Raw genomic sequence first — 19,526 nt, forward strand, 5'->3', positions numbered from 1 at the left:
TGACCATGCCACTGTGCTCCAGCCTGGGTGACAAAGTGAGACCCTGTCTCCATAAATAAATAAATAATTATATGGAGCAGGTAGTACAGAAGGGTCAGTATCCACAATACCAACAACTAAGGACCAAAGAAATGTACTGACCTGCCCTGGGAAATTCATGGCAGGAGATGCCTTAGAACCAGAAGGTGGCCCCTGAGTCGGCAGTCTTTATATTGCACCGTGCTGTCTCCCACCCTGCTGAGGTCATGAGAGACCTTTTCCTTACTCGATGCTCACAGCAACACTAAAGGACTGGTGTTAATATCTCCACTTTACAATAGAGGACACTGAGTCTTAGAAACGTTAAGTGCTTTGTTCAAAGTCACATAGGATTGGAACCAGATCAATTGGACTTCAGAGGTCTTGTTCTTTCCATTAAAGCATGTGATATGAAATCTGAAAGATACACATTTGTGCTCTGAATCATCTATGCAGTGTCCATTTAGATGTTGGTACCCTTTTCGGCCTCTCTACCCAGTGGCCTCTGTACTTACTTGTGTCTGTGCTTGTTCAGCTTTGTCACCATGACAACCATCCCTCTGTCAGAAACACCCTGTCCTCAGTCTTGACTGATTCTCCCTGAATGAAAAGATCCTTCCATTCATAGGTAAAATATGGAATTTATTCGGAAAAACCACTCAGTACAATGTGTACTACAGGATATCACTTGGCTCACATCACAGACATGGACTATATGACTTCACAATAAATTAGAGGGGAGGCAGCCCTTTACTCCCAGGATGGCCTGCAGGCCCTTTCAGCAGATAGAGTTTATTACAAATACCACAGTAGACTTTTTGGCTATTTTCAAGTGGAATTAGACAGCCCGAGGCCAGCCAGTGGGACTTTCAGCTGCAAGGGGCCTTCCCCATCTCCTTCCCCTTCAAGGTGGGCTGTCTCCCACAGTAAACCGCACAGGGGGTGTTCATCCCTGGATCACTATACAGGTTCCTTGTCATCAAGCTGAGGACGTTACTTCATGATTCTTATTAATCCAGGCTAGAAAGACGTTGAGCTCTCCCAGGGATTTAATGGCAGCAGCGCGGACCTCCAGCTGAAATCAGAGATCAATGTAAGAACCCACCTTTCTAGACTGTGTAATGGTTTTCAAGTCACTTTCTTCATATGCTGGTTCCCACAAGGTTTTGTTTCTGTTTTTGTTTTTTGTCACGAAATGTATTTGCATAACATACAGACTCAATATTATTTTCCTCGCAGGCAACCAATTTTTTTCCCCACAAACAAGTAGTTAAATTATGTCAGCTCCTTATAAACAGAACTTTAAAATTCTTCATTCTTTTCCCTCAGGTTTTTTTTCCCTCTGTTTTTTACAGGAAAAAAAAAAAAATCTGCCTTATTGGCCAGTTCCGCTGATTTTCTTCTCCACACCAGCTTGCTTTAGTGCTTCTGTTATACCAGAACATCTTTGTCCCTGAGGTGCTGGACAGTGGGTAGGGAGAGCATGTTGTCCTCATTTGACATATTAGAGCACTAAAGCCCCTAGAGCAAGTGTTCTACCCAGTGTCACACAGCCAGTTAGTAACAGAGCTGGAAATGAAACCCAAGTCTCCTGCCTTATTCCACCTCCTTCCTCAGCAGACTGAGTTCATGCTTTTAGCGGGTCCTGTAGAGCCAGCCAGCATGGAATTGAATCCTACCTCTGCCGTGCAGTTGCAGTGTGAACTTAGTTTAGTTACTTTACCTGCTCGAGCCTCAGTTTCTTAATGTATCCAATGCAGTTAATGACTCATAGCATTGTTGGGAAGGTCGAATGTGTGTTAATACTTGTTGTGTGCCTAGAGCAATACCTGGCTTATAGTAAGAACCATGTAACTCTTAGCTATTTCTATAACATTATCTTACAGAGTCTCTCCACAAAGAAGCAGAGCCCATAACAGACTCCCTAACTCTTGCTCTTCAAAGCATTGGTATCATTTGACAGTGTGATCTAAATGCAGAAACTCAGGCTCATCCCAGCCCTGCTGAGCCAGAATCTGCATTTTAACAAGATCTTGAACTGATGCTTATGAGAAACACTGCTTCTTCCTCTACCTCCACGTGAGATATGCATTTTACACCAACATCAACATGAGAAGTACCATGTCTTCATCACTACACACAATATGGGGGGGCAGGTAGCGATCGCAGTGACAGCGTGCAGGTAACACGTTTCAGGCGTAACAGCTCACATTTCATGGGGGATCTTTGCTCCCTCTGTGTCATCCCATCTTAAGCAGTGGGTGCTTTCCCCAAATCATACAGGTCAGGCTTGATATATGAGGGTATGAGAAAATGGTGGAGGAATGATGGAGATGGGGAGCCCAGGAGATTAGCAAATGAGGTAAAATCAAAACTCTCTTTACAGACACAGAGAATTGAGGCCTGCCCACAATGGCTGCTTATAGAGTGAATGCATGAATTTAAGTGGAGAGGAGGCTGAAGGCCTGGCACCCTCCTGATCTACCTCTTATCTTCCATCTTCCCCAACCTCTTCCCAGATCTTACCTGATCATAGTTGTCATGGATGACTCTGGTGGCATTGGTGGCTTCCTGCCTGCAGTGACACTGCCTCTGTTCCTGCTGTGATAAAGTGGAGGAAGCTCCTATCAGAGGACATTTCCACTCTGGCCCTCTCTTACTCCTACCTCCCCACATGAGAAGTGACATTTCTCCTCCCTCCCACAGTGAGAGTCAGATGAGTAAACTCAGGTGGGAGCAGCCACGGAAGAATAGAGCTTGTCTGTAGAGTCATCTGCATCTGCCCACGCCTTTTGTTTTTTCTGCATTTAGAACACATCAGACTGTCAGCACTAGGAAAGCAGGCACCATATCTGTCTTATCACCACTCTGAGTGCTGCATCCCACAGGGTAGGCACTCAACAAACATTTGTTAAATATTAATTATTAATTAGATAATTAATTTTAACGAATTATTAATTAAACAACTGGTTAGGTGAATTTATTTGAGTCCATTATCATATTAATGAGAGTAGGACAGGGGCCATCAACTCTTCTAACAATTTTAGAATCTGAGGCACAGAGAGGTGAAGTCACTTGCCACAAAGTCTCACAGGAAATCATTAGCAGGAATGGGGCTAGAGCCCAGGTTCTCTCCTGGTCTAAGTTTTTGTTGGTTTGTGTTGGTTTTCTTTCTGATGTTGGATTTGAATAGATCGCAATGAATTTCTAGGTAACCTTTAGGGATAGGCCATACCAAGGAACTACCCAGAGGTTTATTGATGTAAAGACACCAAAGGGCCAGAAATAAAGAAACCAGGGGTATGTTTACAGTAGAACTGGAGTCCTTGCCATGCCTCTTACTAAGGAATATGTTGACATAAGTTGGTCACCCCAGGAGGGTTATCTAGGAGGAGACCATCTGAGGAGTTGTCAGCAGGCAGGGAGCCCTGGGGAAGCAGTGGCCACTGGGAGAGATTCTCCACAGTTCTCCCTGTGGACATGCGCAGAGAATTTCCTTTGACTCCAAGCACCATATCAGGAGGCCGATGGGGGCCAGCACTTCCTGGCCTCTCCTGGGGCAGACGGGGAGCAGATGCTGGAATTCTGACCCAGTGACTCACACATTGCCGCAGAGTTTTCTGCATGTAGAGGAAAGAGTTGGCAATGCTGCTGATTTTTCTCAAGATTTTGGGGTTTGGCTCCTGATGATCCTTGAACACCCTGTCCACGTAGAACGCCAGGAGGTTCTTGGTCACGCAGCACACATCTAAGGGCTACAAACACAAATTAGGGAAACACTAGAGGCCTCTTCTCTCATTATGTTGGAGACCAGGGCAGTCCATTTGAGTAGGGGCAGTGACACATGAAAGAACTAAAAGTCATTTTGGAAAAATTCGTAATGGTCTCAGAGTGTTCATCCTCTCTTATTCCCATCAAAGCTATTTATGACAAAAATAGTGAGAAGAGATTCCAGTTCTCCCCTTTTTCTGTATGGCCGAGAAATACATTTACTAAGGATGGGGCCCAGAATCCATCATAGGCTAATTCTCTCTACAGTATCCCTAGCGTGTCATCACTAACTTCCACTGAAATCTTTCCAGGAACCAGTTGCCTCCTTTTTAAAAGGACTGATGGCTGAGCAGCTTTCTTGAAAAGAACTTCCCTACACTACAGGGGCTGAAGTTGCCTCTCTGTTATGTCTCCCATCTGCCAACATGCAAGGGCTGTTGCATGCCAGTCATCCTGCTAGGTATGCATTCCTCCAACTGTAATCACATTGCATTCATTCTGGCCACCTTACTCTGGGCCACACTGCTCAGCTCTCCTGTAGTCTGTCCTTTTAAAACCAGAAAGGTCATTGGAATGAGGCTGAGATTTGCAAGAGAGACCGACAGCTGCAGAAATGGGAATATTTGGGTAGGTCTGCAGCCTGCAGAGTGCAGATGTCCCAAAGAAATAGTCTCTAAATTCCCAGGCACAGCCCGGTGAAGTTGGCTAGACAGTTTCCTTCTAGAAGTTTGCCCACCATCTGCCCTGAGAGCCAGTTACTCTGCAGAAGATTAACTGTTCAGTCTAAGCAGGGAGTGGTTAACAGTGGGACAGCACATCCATCTTCATTCAAGAAGCAAAGCCTCCTTGGCCCCAGTGTCAGCTTTTCCTAGATGGCAACACAAAAACCCTTCTCTTCCTTCACTGTTGCTGATTCTCTTAACCAGAAGGGCAAAATGTTACACCCTTCTGCACTATCAAAGACTGTGGTACTAGAAAAAGGAACACTGCAGAAAAAAGGAAGGTGGGGCTGAGAAAGGAAGGGAAGGAGAGAGGAAGGGAAGGGAAGGGAAGGGAAGGGAAGGGAAGGGAAGGGAAGGGACCTGAATCCTTATTGACTCCTTTTCTTATTCCACATGAGCTACTTCCCAACCTTGAGAGGAGAAAGAATCTGAAGATGGGGGCATATATTTGGGGGTCTGTTCCTAACTCTGCCACTAACTAGTCATGCTCCCTCCCAAGGTCTCACTGTCCTCATTTGAAAATGATGGTTTTGGAATAGATGGTCTTTTGGGTCCCTTCTATCTGTCATATCTTCTGTGTCTATAATACAGTTGGCTAGAATATTATTTAGTAAGTGGCTACGTCTCTTCACCACAAATAAATCACTGCTTAGAAGAATTATGAAGAGGTGTGTGTGTGTGTCTCTCACGTATGCAGAGAAACCTGAGAAAAAAGTAACTCAATACAAATATACCTTACACTCTGTCATACAAAATCCCTCCCAAAACTGGATCTGTCTAGAATACTTCCCAGGATTGGAGGAGCTCTCTTTTAAAGGCATTTCTCATGGGCCTTTTTGTAAAATGAATGATCACCTGGTAAGCCAGCTATTTTGTAACATACTTTCATCACTTCCTGTCTAGATGATTGGGCAGATCTTGTCACTGGCTTTCCTGCCTCACGTCCATTGTAAGAACAGCAACAGATTGTCTTTCTAAAACAATTTATGATCATATAACTTTGGGCTCAAAAATCTCATTGACTCTCTATTGCTGCTATTATTTTCTTTTATTCTTTTATACCCCCATGGGGCCTTCCAAAATTACCCCTAAGCCACAGAAATCCTAATCCCCTCTGAGCACTGGGAGCTCCCAATCACTCTCTAGGAAGTGGCACTTCTTTAATTCCTCCCAGGGATTCCAAGTCCTTGGGACACTAGCATGCCCTAACACACATTCTTTTATTCTTTTGGGTGTCTCAATCTGGCACCCAGGCTGGAGTGCAGTGACACAATCATGGCTCACTGCAGCTTTGACCTCCCAGGCTCAAGAAATCCTCCCATCTCAGTCGCCCAAGTAGCTGGGACTAGAGTTGCATGCCACTATGCCCTGATAATTGTTTTGTTTTGTTTTGTAGAGACGAGGTCATGCTATGTTGCTCAGGCTGGTCTCAAGCCCCTGATCTCAAGCAATCTTACCAGCCTCAGCCTCCCAAAATGCTGAAATTACAGGCATAAGCCACTGCCCCCAGCCTATTGTCTGTATTATAAGCCTGAGGCTCAGTCTGGCTCCAGGGACCTTTATAAAATGACTCCAGGGTATTTTTTCACCTCATCTCCCACCACTCACTTATATGTCCTTTGGGTCACAAACCTGGTCACCTTTATGTCCGACCTTCACTGATCTTACACCCATTATCTTATCCTGCCCAAATTCCTTCCTCCCTCTTATTCACTGATCTATAGCCTCCTTGGGTTAAGTCACTGTTTGTTTTCTTAGCTACCTCCATGGGACCTTCCAAAATTACCCCCAAGCCACAGAAATCCTGTCCCCTCTGAGCACCTGGCACCCCCAATCACTCTCTAGGAAGCGGCACTTCTTTAATTCCTCCCAGGGGTTACATGTCCCTGGGACACTAGCGTGCCCTAACACATCATCTGACAAAGAAGCCTGGTGCATTTAGAGTACATTGGAGATTAGGAAAGAGAAGGGGACAAGGTAGAGATTTCTTTCTCAGCCCAGAGCCATTTAGACATGAAGATAAAAATACTGGAAAAAGCAGACACAGGCCAATACCTTAATGATCTGCAGAGTCTCCAATGTGGACAGGATAGTGACATTTGGGAAGGTGTCCTTAGCTTGCTGTGGAGGGAAACATAAGAACAGACATAAGCAATCGGTATCCTATGTTCTTCTGAGATGCAAAAGGCAATGAGAAGGAACTCATTTTCAAGCTAAGATGTAAGGGGAGGCATACCCCATCACCCACACCTTTACACCAACCCATACTCACGATGGCTCTTTTGATTTCTTGGAAACTCTCTTCTATATGGTGCATGTCTGTGGAAATCAGACATCTCCTGAGACCATGGTTTTCTACTGAGCACAATATCATTATTGTACCCAGGAGCCAAAGGGAAACACACTGTAACTTCATGCCTGCAGAAAGGGGAGGAAGTCAGCTGTCCAGCCAAGAGTGAAGGGCAATGAAAAAGAAGACCCCTGATTGACGCTCCTTTCCAGCCTCGAAGGCAGGCCAGGAGGAATACAAGAAAACAACACTAAACACTTCAGCCTTGAGGAGTTACAGGGGTATGTATCTCCTCTGGTTTTCTTGAGTCAACTGGATATGAGTTCTTCCTCAACCTCACCCCATGCCCCCACCTCCACCCCAGAAAACACGATACACCACTCTCTTAAGTCCCAAGAAGCATACTTGTGTGCATATCACTCTCCTATGACTCAACACAGCCTACTTTGTCAACAGGGGTGAAAAGCATTGTTTTTGATAAATCAAATAGGAAAAGCAGGGTTGGTAAGAAGCCCTAGGAATTCGGCAACAGATGTGAAAAACCATAAAAACACACTTGGTTTTTGATGTTTGCCCCCGAAATAAGTAACACCCTTTTATTATAAACCTCAAGAGTGTATCTGCTTAAAATCATTTGTTTGAAGCCAGCTGTGGAGATTCCACCTTCTGGAGAGGATGGGAAAGGGAGGCACAAGGCATCTTCAAGAACTAATTAGCCACAATAAGGAGCTAGGGGAAGAAGCCAATGGTAGAGGGCAGCTTGGCAACTTCCCATCGGTCATCTGCTGAGCCAAAGTGTATGAGGGGCATGTTTGCAGCTAGCTGCTTCATAGCCAGGGCCAGACCCTGAGAGGTTTGCCACCTCTACTCATTCTCTTACCCTTCTTGCCTCTGTCTTTCTTGCTGCCTCTTCATTTAACCACTTTGTATTGTGCCATATAATGTGCACAGAGAAAAGTGCGTAAAATATAATGGTACAGCTTATGGGGTTATCTCTGTTTTCACCCACATTTCACAAGCTTATAAATAGAGCTTAGCCTTAACGCACGTCTTATGACAACACATGTGACGAAAGCAGCCCTCTGCTATGCACTTTGCATGGTGCCCACTGAGATCTCCCATTTACAGCTGTGTGTGCCAAGGTAAGTGTATCATGTGTGGCCGTGGAGGAGAGGAGGGCATCAGACACAGGGAGCCAGCTGCGAGGACTGTAGAGCTACAGTTAAAGCTGCTGTAACTCACACGTGTGAGTGTGAACCCCAGCTGCCCCCACTCCCCATGCCTTCCTCAGGATTCCCAGCTCCTCTGGAAAGCCAGAAACAGCAAATCCTGTTTAGAAACCATTTTTGCCTGTCTCTCCTTAACTGGGCATCATTCCCAGGGAATAGACAGGTGTATGTCGAGACCTTACCACGTGGCAGGCATTAGGCCAAAGAGCTCCTTTCCTCTTTTATCAACCTCTCTTTCTGGCTAAACAAGGATGGGCCCCATTGCCAGGGAACTTTGTAGAGAGTCCCCCAGAGCTCTGTCTCCTCAGAACGCTACTGGGGTGCTTCTAGAAAGCCAAGAAAGAGAGTGCAGTTTTTCTTCTGACAAGGTAACTCTCAGAAGCAGGCAGATATTGCCTGCTCATCCCATGCCAGGAGACTTGCGCATTTTGTGGAGGAGAAAGATGTCTCCCTTAGCTTGGTGAGGCAATTCCAGACATCTTGGCTAATTCAGATATTAGTAGTAGGTAACATTTATCCTGCGTGCCATGTGCATTGGGCACTGTCCCAAGAATTTTACGTAATTTTCTCATTTAATGCTCACAACCACCCTATGAAGTAGGCTCTGTTTCTGTTCCCATTTTACCAAAAAAATGAAGTAACCTGTGCAAGCCAGGGTTTGAGAGAAGGCGGGCCAGTCCCTGAGCTGGCTGTCTTTACTGCTACTCCACCCCACTTACAACATTGTTTCCCTCTGACATCACAGCCTGGGATCCCAGTAGCTCCCCTGACACCAGACAGACAGGAACCCATTTCTGAACCAGTGATGCTCCTTACATTTAAAAAGATATTTCACATTGCAAAGGATTAAACAATGATAACACATTATAAAGTGCCCAACACAGTTCTTGGAACAAAAAAGCAATAGTAAAGACATTAAATCCTTGACCTTTCCTTCCTTCACTCCTTCTTTCCCACTCTCTATCTCTTCTCGTTGAAAATAAGATACTAGAAAATTCACCTTTTCTATAGAGTACCCCTTCCCATTCTACCAAATGCCCAGCATCTGGAACATCATAGCCATACACAATGGTAACAGGTCACCTCCCTGCGGCAGTGAAGGAGGAGGGCTAGGATGGCAGTGCATAGGAGCCCCTGACGACGGACAGCGTGAGCCTCACCTCTCACTTGGTGCTTGCGGGCTGCTCCTTGTGTCTCCTCTCAGTGCTCTCTGCCATTTGGAAAGGGCTGGTCATTTTTATTCAGGTGGATAAGAGGAAATGCTGTCAAGGTTTGCTGGGTGGATCCACCTTGGGGAGATTGTTTTTCCCCTTGTTTTCTTAGTATCGTATTTCCTTAATTGTTTTCTTTCTTCTTTAAGATATAGCTGATTAATCATTATTATGAAATGCCTCTTTCTTCTGGGTCTTGACATGCAGCTTCTAGGAAAAATAAACTCCCCATCTCCATGCAAATGAGAATTTTTTGCAATTCTATGTCCGTGCAGAAAAATCCACTTTCCTGAGAGCTGTGGCACGTTACCAAGTGTATCCTGCAGGCCAACTCACCAAAGCACTCTCAATCAGCCACACCCTGCAGCAGCCAGCCCATGAGGCTCTGCAGGTGCCTCTGGCTGCAGCACGATCCAGTTCTCCAATGCCTTAGGCAGCTATGAGTGTCTGCCACGTGCCAGGTGCTAGCTAACTGCTTTACCTGCATCATTTTGTTGAACTTCATGAGGAACACTTTTTCCCCTCATAAAGCAGGGATTTCTTTGCACATCATCTCTTTCCCCTTCATTGTGTCCCCTGGAGGGTTCTCTCATTCTTGATTAATGCAGAGAGAGAGAAAATGAGACTGGAAAGAAGAGAGGTTTAAGATCAACCAGTGGCAGAGCCAGGACCTGAAATCCTTATTCTTGGGCTAGAAGACTCTCTAACTAAATTACATTTTTACATAAACTCTTTACCAAGAAGTTCTCTAGGGATCAGGTTTGGGGCAATGAAAAGATAAGGTATAAACAGTTTCTTCCCATTAAATAAAATTTCCAGGGGGTGATTGGTTTGGACTGAGTTACTGCACTAGGCCAATAGGCCAAACCTAAATGGAGTCGCTCATGCTGAATGAAGTTCCACACCACCAAGCTGAAACTAAATTGTTTATCTAACCTTCCGAGAAATCAGGAGAGAGAAAGATAATAGCCAAATCCTGAAACAAGCCAGTTTTAGCCAGCATATAAGGAAGTCTCCTCTGCTCTAACCTTTACAAGGAAAGTAACTTTTAAATGACCAGTTTGCTTTTTGTTCTCTGTTTCTGCTTCCTCTAACACTTGTCTGCCTACAAAACCACTCTCATCTGTCAGCTCATGGGACCACTCATCTATTTTTATAAAATAGGATGTTGCCTGATTCTAGAATTGCAAATAAGAGCCAATTAAGATCTTTAAACTAAATGTGTTGTAATTTTGTCTTTTGACATCCCCAAACACAGACTCCCAGAATAAATGGAGCTTATTTTTAACCAAATGAAGTGACCTTGGGATGAGGTGCAATTATGAGACTCCACTGGGCTGGTACAAACCCTGTTCCTGCAGCCAGATTCGGGAGACAGAGAGGGCCACAGGGCACCGGCAGAGAAGGAAAAGGGACAGGAAAGATCGGGGCCTTTTACGGGACAGGTGCAAGGGAAAGAAACCCCAGGGACTTGATGTCTTGTGGTCCAGCATCTTGGACATAATAAAATGGTAAGTGTTGAGGGAAGTGGTAGACTATAGTGGTTCACAATGTAGTTCTGGATTTAAACCCTGGTTCTCTCTCTTCTCTTCTTCCTTATCTCCCTTCTCTTCTTGGTAGCATGCCACAGCTCTCAGGAAAGTGACCTAACTTGGATTTTTCTGTATGAACATAGAATTGCAAAAAAATTCTCATTTGCATGGAGATGGGGAGTTTATCATTTTTCCTAGAAGCTGCATGTCAAGACCCAGAAGAAAGAGGCATTTCATAATAATGATTAATCAGCTATATCTTAAAGAAGAAAGAAAACAATTAAGGAAATAAGACGAGGGTATGGCCAGGCAGGTACCCTCTCTGCCTTGCTCAGAAAGGGTACCATGCCTATTGCCTTCTATGGGAATGAGGCTCCATGGAGTTGAGCAATATGTGGCCCTATTGCAGAGTGTGGATGAAATGCATTAGGTCTATAGACACTGGAAAAGCTACTTAAAGCCTTTCTGAAGCTCCATAAAATAGGTAAAATAAAACTGTGAGGATTTGAATGAGCTAAAGGACCTGTATCATAGTAAGTATTCCTTAGCAAATATTATGTATTTCTATCCTGTGTGCCAGGCACCTGGAAAAGGAGAAGACACCTTTGTTAGGAGCTAATGGACATCTTTCTGCTCCTTTGGAGAGGGGGCAAAGAGCTACTCTTGACCTCGGGAATCTCCCCTACCCCCACCCTTGTTTCCCCCAGAGGGGTGGGATGGAGGGAGGTGGGTGCTATTTTCCCAGCAGGGCCTGAGCTGCCTGGCTCAGAGTCCCTCTGCACATGTGAGAAGAGCAGCTCAGAGCCCAGCCGCACATGTAAGAGGATTTGCAACACTGTCCATGCTGAGTCTCACCCCACATTCACCCCTTGTGCTCAGGCTATATGTTCTGACCTAGCTTTCATTTCAGGGCAGATATGTCATATCAGGAAGCTTGCAGGGGAAGGGAAATAAGTGATGTGTTTATAGCTCTGCTTCCAGCATGTGGTGTACCATAATCGCTGGTACTGGAAGCTGGGTTGACTGGCTCTGCTTTCTATGGCTGTCAGACTGAAGGCAAGCCACTTAATCTCAGTGCCTGTTTACTCATCTGTAAAATGGTACACATCATGCCTACTGCACGTTCACCATGTAGGCACAGCATGAAGATGAAGTGATTACACATAATTCCTCAGCACAGTACCTGGCGCATAATAAGCAACTTGAAAATGACATTTATTATCAATTTTACAATTCCCTTTAGAGCTCCTAAATCAGGAAGAAGGGGGAACAATAAGAAATAAGTTCTCTTCATCTTAAGCCTTGCTGCCTGACCCCTAATATCAAAAATAAGAATATAGATTGAGATAGAATGGCATCTTTCCCAGGATTGCAATTCAATTATGAATCTGGTCTCCAGACATAACGTTGCATCTGCCTTAGAATTAGGACTTCTGGGACCAATGGACCCACCATTGAGATATCAGAGCTCAATTTTCCACTTGTTGAGTAGGGAAGCAGAAAGAATGTGAGGGAAGATTGGCGAGCCAGAATGGAGAATGCTTTGAGTTTGACATGTTCTGGACACAACTCTCTCATGTCTTCCAATTCCTTATCCCCGCCTAACATGCACTCCAACCTCATGAATTTTTCATAATGATGCCAGGGCAATTTCCTTCCCTTAAAAGAGTGGATCCTGGCCATTCCTAAGTACTGAGTCTTGAGCGCATACAAAAATTGCATAATTCCAGAGGATACCATGCTTATTGCCTTCTATGGGAATGAGGCTCCATGGAGTTGAGCAATGTGTGGCCCATTGCAGGATTTAGATGAAATGCATTAGATCTATATGAGTAATTTTGGTTAGATTTGAGAAAGAACCTATCACTATGAGGACTATAAAACACGAAGAAGTATGACTGAGAACGAATTTGTAAAAGAAAGAAATATAGGCCAGGAGCGGTGGCTTACGCCTGTAATCCCAGCACTTTGGGAGGCCAAGGTGGGCGGATCGCGAGGTCAGGAGATGAAGACCATCCTAGCCAATGTGGTGAAACCCCGTCTCTACTAAAAATACAAAAAATTAGCCGGGCGTGGTGGCAGCACCTGTAATTCCAGCTACTCGGCAGGCAGAGGCGGGAGAATGGCGTGAACCCAGGAGGCAGAGCTTGCAGTGAGCCGAGACCACAGCACTGCACTCCAGCCTGGGCAACAGAGCAAGACTCCATCTCAAATATATATATATATAAAACTGATAATGATGGATGGGTATTTTATTTGGGAAGCTAATAGGGATTTTAAAACAGAATACATAAATGTTTAAATGTCTTGGTAAATATATCTAGGTCATAATGATATGTGTGAACTTCTGTATAGCTTTGAAAATAAAACAAAAAAAAGATGAGAAAAAGAACTGGGAAATTTAAACCTAAAGAAGTTTCTCCTTTGTTTTGTTTTTGTTTTTTTATCTTTTCTCTCTCTTTTATTCCTCATTTTCAGTGGGATTGGCTCTCCTTTATTGTGATATTTGGAAATGAGAGTCAGAAAATATAACAGAGATAACTCAGTTCAATGTTCGCATTACAGCGATGGGGAAATAGAGAAGTGAACCAGCCCTCCATGGCACCGCAAGGAAGTGGCACAACTGCTCTCAAACCTCTATCTCCTTACCTCTGGCTCAGCGCCCTTTCTAACCCCATGCTGCCGTTTCACTCTAGGACTAGGTAGAGTGGAAAGGAACCTAGACTTGTGAGGAACCTCAAGCCCGTTCAGCAGAGGAGGTGACATAACTCTCCCAAGCCATGCTGTTCTGACTTGTCATTACCCAGGAAGCTGATGACTTAAGGAAATCCAAACTGGCCACACCTGTGCTCCTGGGGAGGGAAGCACAAATCCACATTGGGCACCTATGCCACTTCAGCCTGTACTTCCTTCTCCTCCTCCTTTTTTGCCCACAGGGATCCCGGTCAAAGTCTGTTCAAAGCCTCAGACCCTGGGCGACACATCTTATGTCAACGGGCTCTGTGGTTCAAATGTTATGAAAGAGCCCCAGTGGTGATGGGATGGAGGGATAGTAATGGAAAGAGCCCAACTGATGCCTCCCCATTCCTCTCCTGAACAATCCACTCTTCCCTAGGCAGGTGGACTTTTTAAAATGCAAACCCAGTCTTGGAACTCTCCAGTCTAAAACTCCCAGCATAATGCCCTGGGGCCTCCCAGTAGCAGAAAATCTGCTCCCCACAGCATCCAGACCCATCACAGCCTGGACTTCGCCTACATTTTCCGCCTCATCTCTCTTGCAGATCTCCCACACCTCACAGGCTCATCTCACCTAGAAAGCCCCACTGCCTCATCTACCTTGCAAACACCAACCTAACATTCAAAACCTAGCTCCAGTGTGACTTGCTTTGTGAAACTTCTCCCCTCTTCCTTTCCTCTCCCCACTACCCTCCTCCTCCCCACTTCAACCCTGGTTGAGTTGACCACTACTTTCCTTTTTTATATTCCCGCTGGATACAAGATGCATATTTAACTTTGAATTTCAGACGAAAACATCTCAGTGTTTATCTACCTGAAATTCCAAGTTAACTGGGTGTCTTGTATTTGTATTTGCTAAATCTGGCCATGCATAGCTCATACAATTGGGTGGGGAGGGTCCTTTTAAGAAATTGAATTCATGCTGGGCACAGTGGCTCACACCTGTAATCTCTGCACTTTGGGAAGCCGAGGTGGGAGGATCCCTTGAGGCCAAGAGTTTGAGACCAGTGTAGGCAACAAAGCGAGACCACATCTCTGAAAAAAAAAAAAAAAAAAAAGCTGCATGTGTTGGCACATGCCTGCCTGTAGTCCTCAAGCACACCTGTAGTCAGGAAGTTGAGGAGGCAGGACAATTGCTTGAGGTCAGGAGTTGAAGACTGCAGTCTGCTATAATTTCACCATTGCACTCCAGCCTGGGCAACAGAGTGAGACCCTGTCTGCGGAAAAAAAATTGAATTCAAAAATAGAAGTACAAAATTAGAGACAAAAGTAAACGTTTATTTAGAAAGAGAAATTACAACAAATTACAAATTCATAAAAGCTAACAAATACCACAAACACCACAAAATCCAGAAAAAAAAATCTTCATTCTTTAACTCCTGACAACTTTTTGTTTCCTTCTTCTATGTCAATACTTTTTTTTACTGTTATTTTCTATAGAGAGAATAAAAAGATATTCAGTCTGTCCTTTGCTATGGTTGTTTCCATCAGCTTACCCCAATGGAAGGTTAAGATTTAATTCTTTCATAACACTCCATACAAACCTGTTATTTCTTTCCCTCATCCCACCAACATAAACATATCACAACAGCACCTCTTTCTAGGCAACATGTCACCCACATTGGCCCAGGGAGGTATCAGCTTTGGGAGAAGGCAGAGTCCTACTCTCCTTAGCCTTGTGTCTCTGGGAGAACCAGAGAATGGTATTGGGTTCAAATGTTTATGTACCTTTCACTCCAATTTCTAACATTTCTCATGGTCACATACTCAAGATGTTGCCAGAAAAGAGGATCCCAATCTAGACCCCAAGAGTGGGTTCTTAGATCTCACACAGAAAAGAATTGGAGCACAGACAAAGAAGCAAATTTATTGGAAAGTACTCCATTAGAGAGTACGGCATGCCCAGAAAGCAGGAGGAGGAACCCCTGTCCTTTAGGAACATCTCTGCTTATAAGAAGCTATAAGGAGCTATGATTAGACTTGGAATGTGCAGATGTGCTCACTAAAGGTAGGGGCTGTTGGTGCTCTAGTGACCATTAATCCTTCAACTTGAGTCTGCTCATTGACGTTATCTCTGAGTAAAGTGGGCTGTACTTGGGACATCTGGACATTCTGCAGGCTTGGTGGGAGATGTCCTGTATAGCCATCAATCTTCTGTAATTATAAGTGGTGGTGAGCTTAGAATGTGGCTATTTTCAGACCATAAAGCATTAACCCTATAGGTGACTTGTGAGTGCCTAGCCTACTCACTTCAGGATGGAGTCACTCCAGTCATGTTTTATTAAACCCGAGGCCTGCTAAGCAGGAGTTCCTCTAACAAAATTCATAGACTAAAAGAGTAGACTCATACTAATAGCTAACAAGTACTGAGCACATTTGCCGCCCCAGGGTCTGTGTGAAGCATCTATATGCATTGTCTCTTTTCATCTTCACACCTATTCCATGAGGTCAATACTATTTTTGTGTCCATCATTTTGGATAAGGAAGATGAGACTTGGAGCTACCAAGTACCTCACCCAAAGACACCCAGGTGGGGTGTGGTACAGCTGGGTGCAATCATAGGCAGCCCACTCCAGGGCTTCATTACACCAGACATGAAAGAGCATCTGGCCCACCCTTCTCATTTACAGATGAGGAAACAGCTGAGGCCCAGAGAGAAGCATTTTGTTCTTTTTTTTTTTTTTTTTTTTTTTTGAGACGGAGTCTCGCTGTCACCCAGGCTGGAGTGCAGTGGCACGATCTCGGCTCACTGCAGGCTCCGCCCCCCGGGGTTCACGCCATTCTCCTGCCTCAGCCTCCCGAGTAGCTGGGACTACAGGCGCCCACCACCTCGCCTGGCTAATTTTTTGTATTTTTAGTGGAGACGGGTTTCACTGTGTTAGCCAGGATGGTCTCTATCTCCTGACCTCGTGATCCGCCCGCCTCGACCTCCCAAAGTGCTGGGATTACAGGCGTGAGCCACCGTGCCCGGCCGAGAGAAGCATTTTGAATTTGAAAATTGAATTCAAAAATAGATGGACAAAATTAGAGACAAAAGTAAATACTTATTTAGAAAGAAATTACAACAAATTACAAATTCATAAAAGCTAACAAATACCACAAACACCATAAAATCCAGAAAAAAATAATATTTCTATTCATTAACTCCTGACAACTTTTTGTTTCCTTCTCCTATGTCAATACTTTTTTTACTGTTATTTTCTATAAAGAGAATAAAAAAATATTCAGTCTGTCCTTTGCTATGGTTGTTTCCATCAGCTTACTCCAATGGAAGGTTAAGATTTAATTCTTTCATAACACTCCATACACACCTGTTATTTCTTTCCCCCATCCCACCAACATAAACGTATCACAACGGCACTTCTTTCTAGGCAATGTGTCACCCACATTGTATTACAACTTTCTGTTTCCTTCGTCAGACAACTGAGTAGTGGTGGAGCTGGGACCGGAGGCCACATCCCTGAACTCTCAGTCCAGTGCTCTTTCCATTCACAGAATCTTTGTCCTCTCTTCTCACTTCAAACTTCCTCTCTATAGAAACAGGCATCTCTTCCCTCCAAGCAAAGGAACAGCAGAACAGCAAATGGCATAGAGGATGGCTGGAGAGTGTCCTTCCCAACTGGCAAGTCCAGGCGTGTCAGGAGAAACTCTAATTCTGTGGAAATCGGATGTGGTTTTTTCCCCTTGTTGTTAAAATAAATCATGTCAGTTGAAAAGAGCTTCTCGCATGGGTACTGGGAGCCAGGGAGTTCCTGGGGAGGGCTTCACCCCAGAGCCCTGGGAGGAGGAGAGGGTGGACTGGAGGCTGCTGGCCTGCTGCAGAGTTACAGAAAGCAGGTGGCAGAGTGAGAGCTGACTCATCTGAAATACTAAAGCAGTAAGGGCAGGCCAGGGACGAGGACTGCATCTTGCATCCACATTGTTTCCTGGAAGAAACCCCACCCAGCTGCCCTCTCCCCTACTACTATCCCAGCTCCTCAAATCCTGTCCATTCAGAAAGCCAGCGGTGTAGTTCAGACTTCCTTTCCTAGAGGATTTTCTGCCCTGGGTTGTCTAAATCTCCACCATGTCCTGGGGAAAAAGTCATTCAATATGGCAGGCCAAATAGAAGTCAGCTGTCAGCATCTACTTAGAAGTTAGCTAGGATTTGCAGCTGAGGGCTAAAATTCAAAGCAAGGTGCAATTCCTCTAGGAATCCCTCTCTCACTGCCCTCACCGCATTATCTTCCCCTTGGTCTCCCCTCAGCCCTTGAGGACTTACTTTGAACTCTGTTCACTTTTACTTTAGATTGTTTGGGCCACTCTGAAATCTCTCTCCTATCAGACTTGAAGGTGGAGGAGGGCTGAGACCGTGTGTCCCAAGCAGAGGGTGTATAACAGTTAGTGGCCAGATGGCCCCTTTTCTAAGTTGGTTCTCTCAGTTTGAAGGTCAAGCTCTGGTTTGAATATAGACTCCACAAGGGCAGGGATCTTGTCTGTGTTGTTCATCACTTTATCCTCAAAATGTAGCACATACTGGGTCCTCCAAGTTTGTCGACTGAATGAAGGAATGACAGGGAATGAGACCTTCCAAAGGCAGGGACAATCGTGCAGTTCTTTGGTGTTTCCGCACATCCACCTGCACGGGGTTTTGGCGAGTTCCACATGAACAGCCTGCCTGCTAAGCTGGGTTCCTGGTGGGGAGGAGCCCCTGGATCTATGCTGTAGAAACATTATTCTTCTATGCCCCTTCAGTGAAGCCCTTCCAGAGAAAAATCAGAAAGGTCAGGCCCGAAGAGTCTACATGCTTCTCTCCCAGTATCCAACATAACTAGATTCAGAAGGGGTTGGAGACAGGCAATCCTGGCTGCTGAAGAGTTGAATTACAGTCTTTTTTCTTCTAGGGTTTGCACCTAAGTTGAAGATTAAACAAAATGTGGTATCAGAAGGAAAAATTTTTATCTTGATATCTTATAGATATTGAAGAGTTATTAAGCCAGGAGAAAGAAAAATTCAAGTTGGCCAGCTGCATCAAAGGCAAATCAATCATTTTGACTCACAGCCTTGAAGCACAGTAACAATTAAGCACATTTTAAGTGCCAGAGTAACTTGCCATCACTAAAGCTTTTCTTGTAGTATGATCAATGTTTAAATACAGAAAGAGTTACTTATGCACCAACTACAGGTCCAAGATTTCTGATTCATTTGAGAAGTTGATTCAATATATGGAATCCCTCTCCCCACAAAAATGTACACATATGCAAACTTTCCTTCTGATGTCTTTCTGAGAACCCCTCAAGAGTCCATGAACCCTAAATTAGTAACATTAAAAGATTTGGATTCAGGGGGCCTGGCGCAGTGGCTCATGCCTATAATCCCAGCACTTTGGGAGGCCGAGGTGGAAAGATCGCCTGACGTCAGGAGTTCGAGAACAGCCTGGCCAACACAGTGAAACCCCATCTCTACTAAAAATACAGAAAATTAGCAGTGTGTGGTGATAGGCACCTGTAATTCCAGGAGGCTAAGGCAGGATAATCGCTTGAACCCAGGAGGCAGAGGTTGCAGTGAGCCGAGATCGTGCCATTGCACTCCAGCCTGGGCAACAAGAACAAAACTCCATCTCAAAAAAAAGATTTTTTTCTTTTAGACTCAGGTATAACTTTCACACTTGCTGGCTCTATAACTTCAGACAAATGAATTAATCTCTCTGTGCCTCAGTTTCCTCATCTGGAGAAATGGGGGTGATAATTCCTCCCCTACTCTTACTAGCTCTGTGATCTTGGGAAAACCAGTCAGTCTATCTTCCATTAGCCCCAGTTTTCTCATCTATAACGTGGCAAATGAGGAACAGACAGTATAACATACAGGAAGCTCCTACAAGAAGGAGGAAATGCCATACATGTTTTTGAATCAGAAGATGCAAGAAACATAAACTTAACTCACTGAAGAGAGTCTATGTTTTCCTCTATTCCACCAATACTCTTCTCATTCACAAACAGCATCTGTCCATCACTTTATGATCTCCAGGGCATTTTTCA

General features: G+C 44.6%; 1 protein-coding gene and 1 long non-coding RNA gene across 4 annotated transcripts; one reads left to right on the forward strand and one right to left on the reverse strand.

The window, feature by feature from the left end:
• Window positions 1–641: 641 nt before the first annotated feature.
• On the reverse strand, window positions 642–7,180 carry IL19 (interleukin 19). Of its 2 annotated transcripts, XM_004028290.5 has the most exons (5): window positions 6,784–7,180; window positions 6,567–6,632; window positions 3,621–3,773; window positions 2,545–2,619; window positions 642–1,093 (listed from the first exon to the last, which is right to left on the reverse strand). In XM_004028290.5, exons 1-5 carry the CDS (start codon window positions 6,925–6,927, stop codon window positions 998–1,000), a joined length of 534 nt encoding a protein of 177 aa, XP_004028339.1. In that variant the 5' UTR covers window positions 6,928–7,180; the 3' UTR covers window positions 642–997. The 2 variants fall into 2 exon arrangements, with proteins under 2 accessions (XP_004028339.1, XP_055226015.1); XM_055370040.2 differs by lacking the exon at window positions 642–1,093 and having other exon boundaries at window positions 2,545–3,773; window positions 6,784–7,080.
• Window positions 992–18,491, forward strand: LOC129528631 (uncharacterized). 2 transcript variants are annotated; one of them, XR_008673904.1, is made up of 3 exons: window positions 992–1,111; window positions 6,898–7,082; window positions 18,393–18,491. It is a non-coding gene; the product is annotated as an uncharacterized lncRNA (long non-coding RNA). The 2 variants fall into 2 exon arrangements; XR_008673903.2 differs by lacking the exon at window positions 18,393–18,491 and adding an exon at window positions 10,500–10,665.
• Window positions 18,492–19,526: the final 1,035 nt, after the last annotated feature.

The sequence above is a fragment of the Gorilla gorilla genome, chromosome 1, assembly GCF_029281585.2.
Source record: "Gorilla gorilla gorilla isolate KB3781 chromosome 1, NHGRI_mGorGor1-v2.1_pri, whole genome shotgun sequence".
NCBI classification, from domain to species: Eukaryota; Metazoa; Chordata; class Mammalia; order Primates; family Hominidae; genus Gorilla; species Gorilla gorilla.

Bases quoted from the DNA above. Each gene is read 5' to 3' on its own strand.
- IL19 (XM_055370040.2), bottom strand. From the start codon at position 6,927: ATGAAGTTACAGTGTGTTTCCCTTTGGCTCCTGGGTACAATAATGATA. The intron at 6,633-6,783 runs GTGAGTATGGGT...TTCCCTCCACAG, and splicing joins AAGAAATCAAAAGAGCCATC to CAAGCTAAGGACACCTTCCC. The intron at 3,774-6,566 runs GTATTGGCCTGT...TTGTGTTTGTAG, and splicing joins AGACTCTGCAGATCATTAAG to CCCTTAGATGTGTGCTGCGT.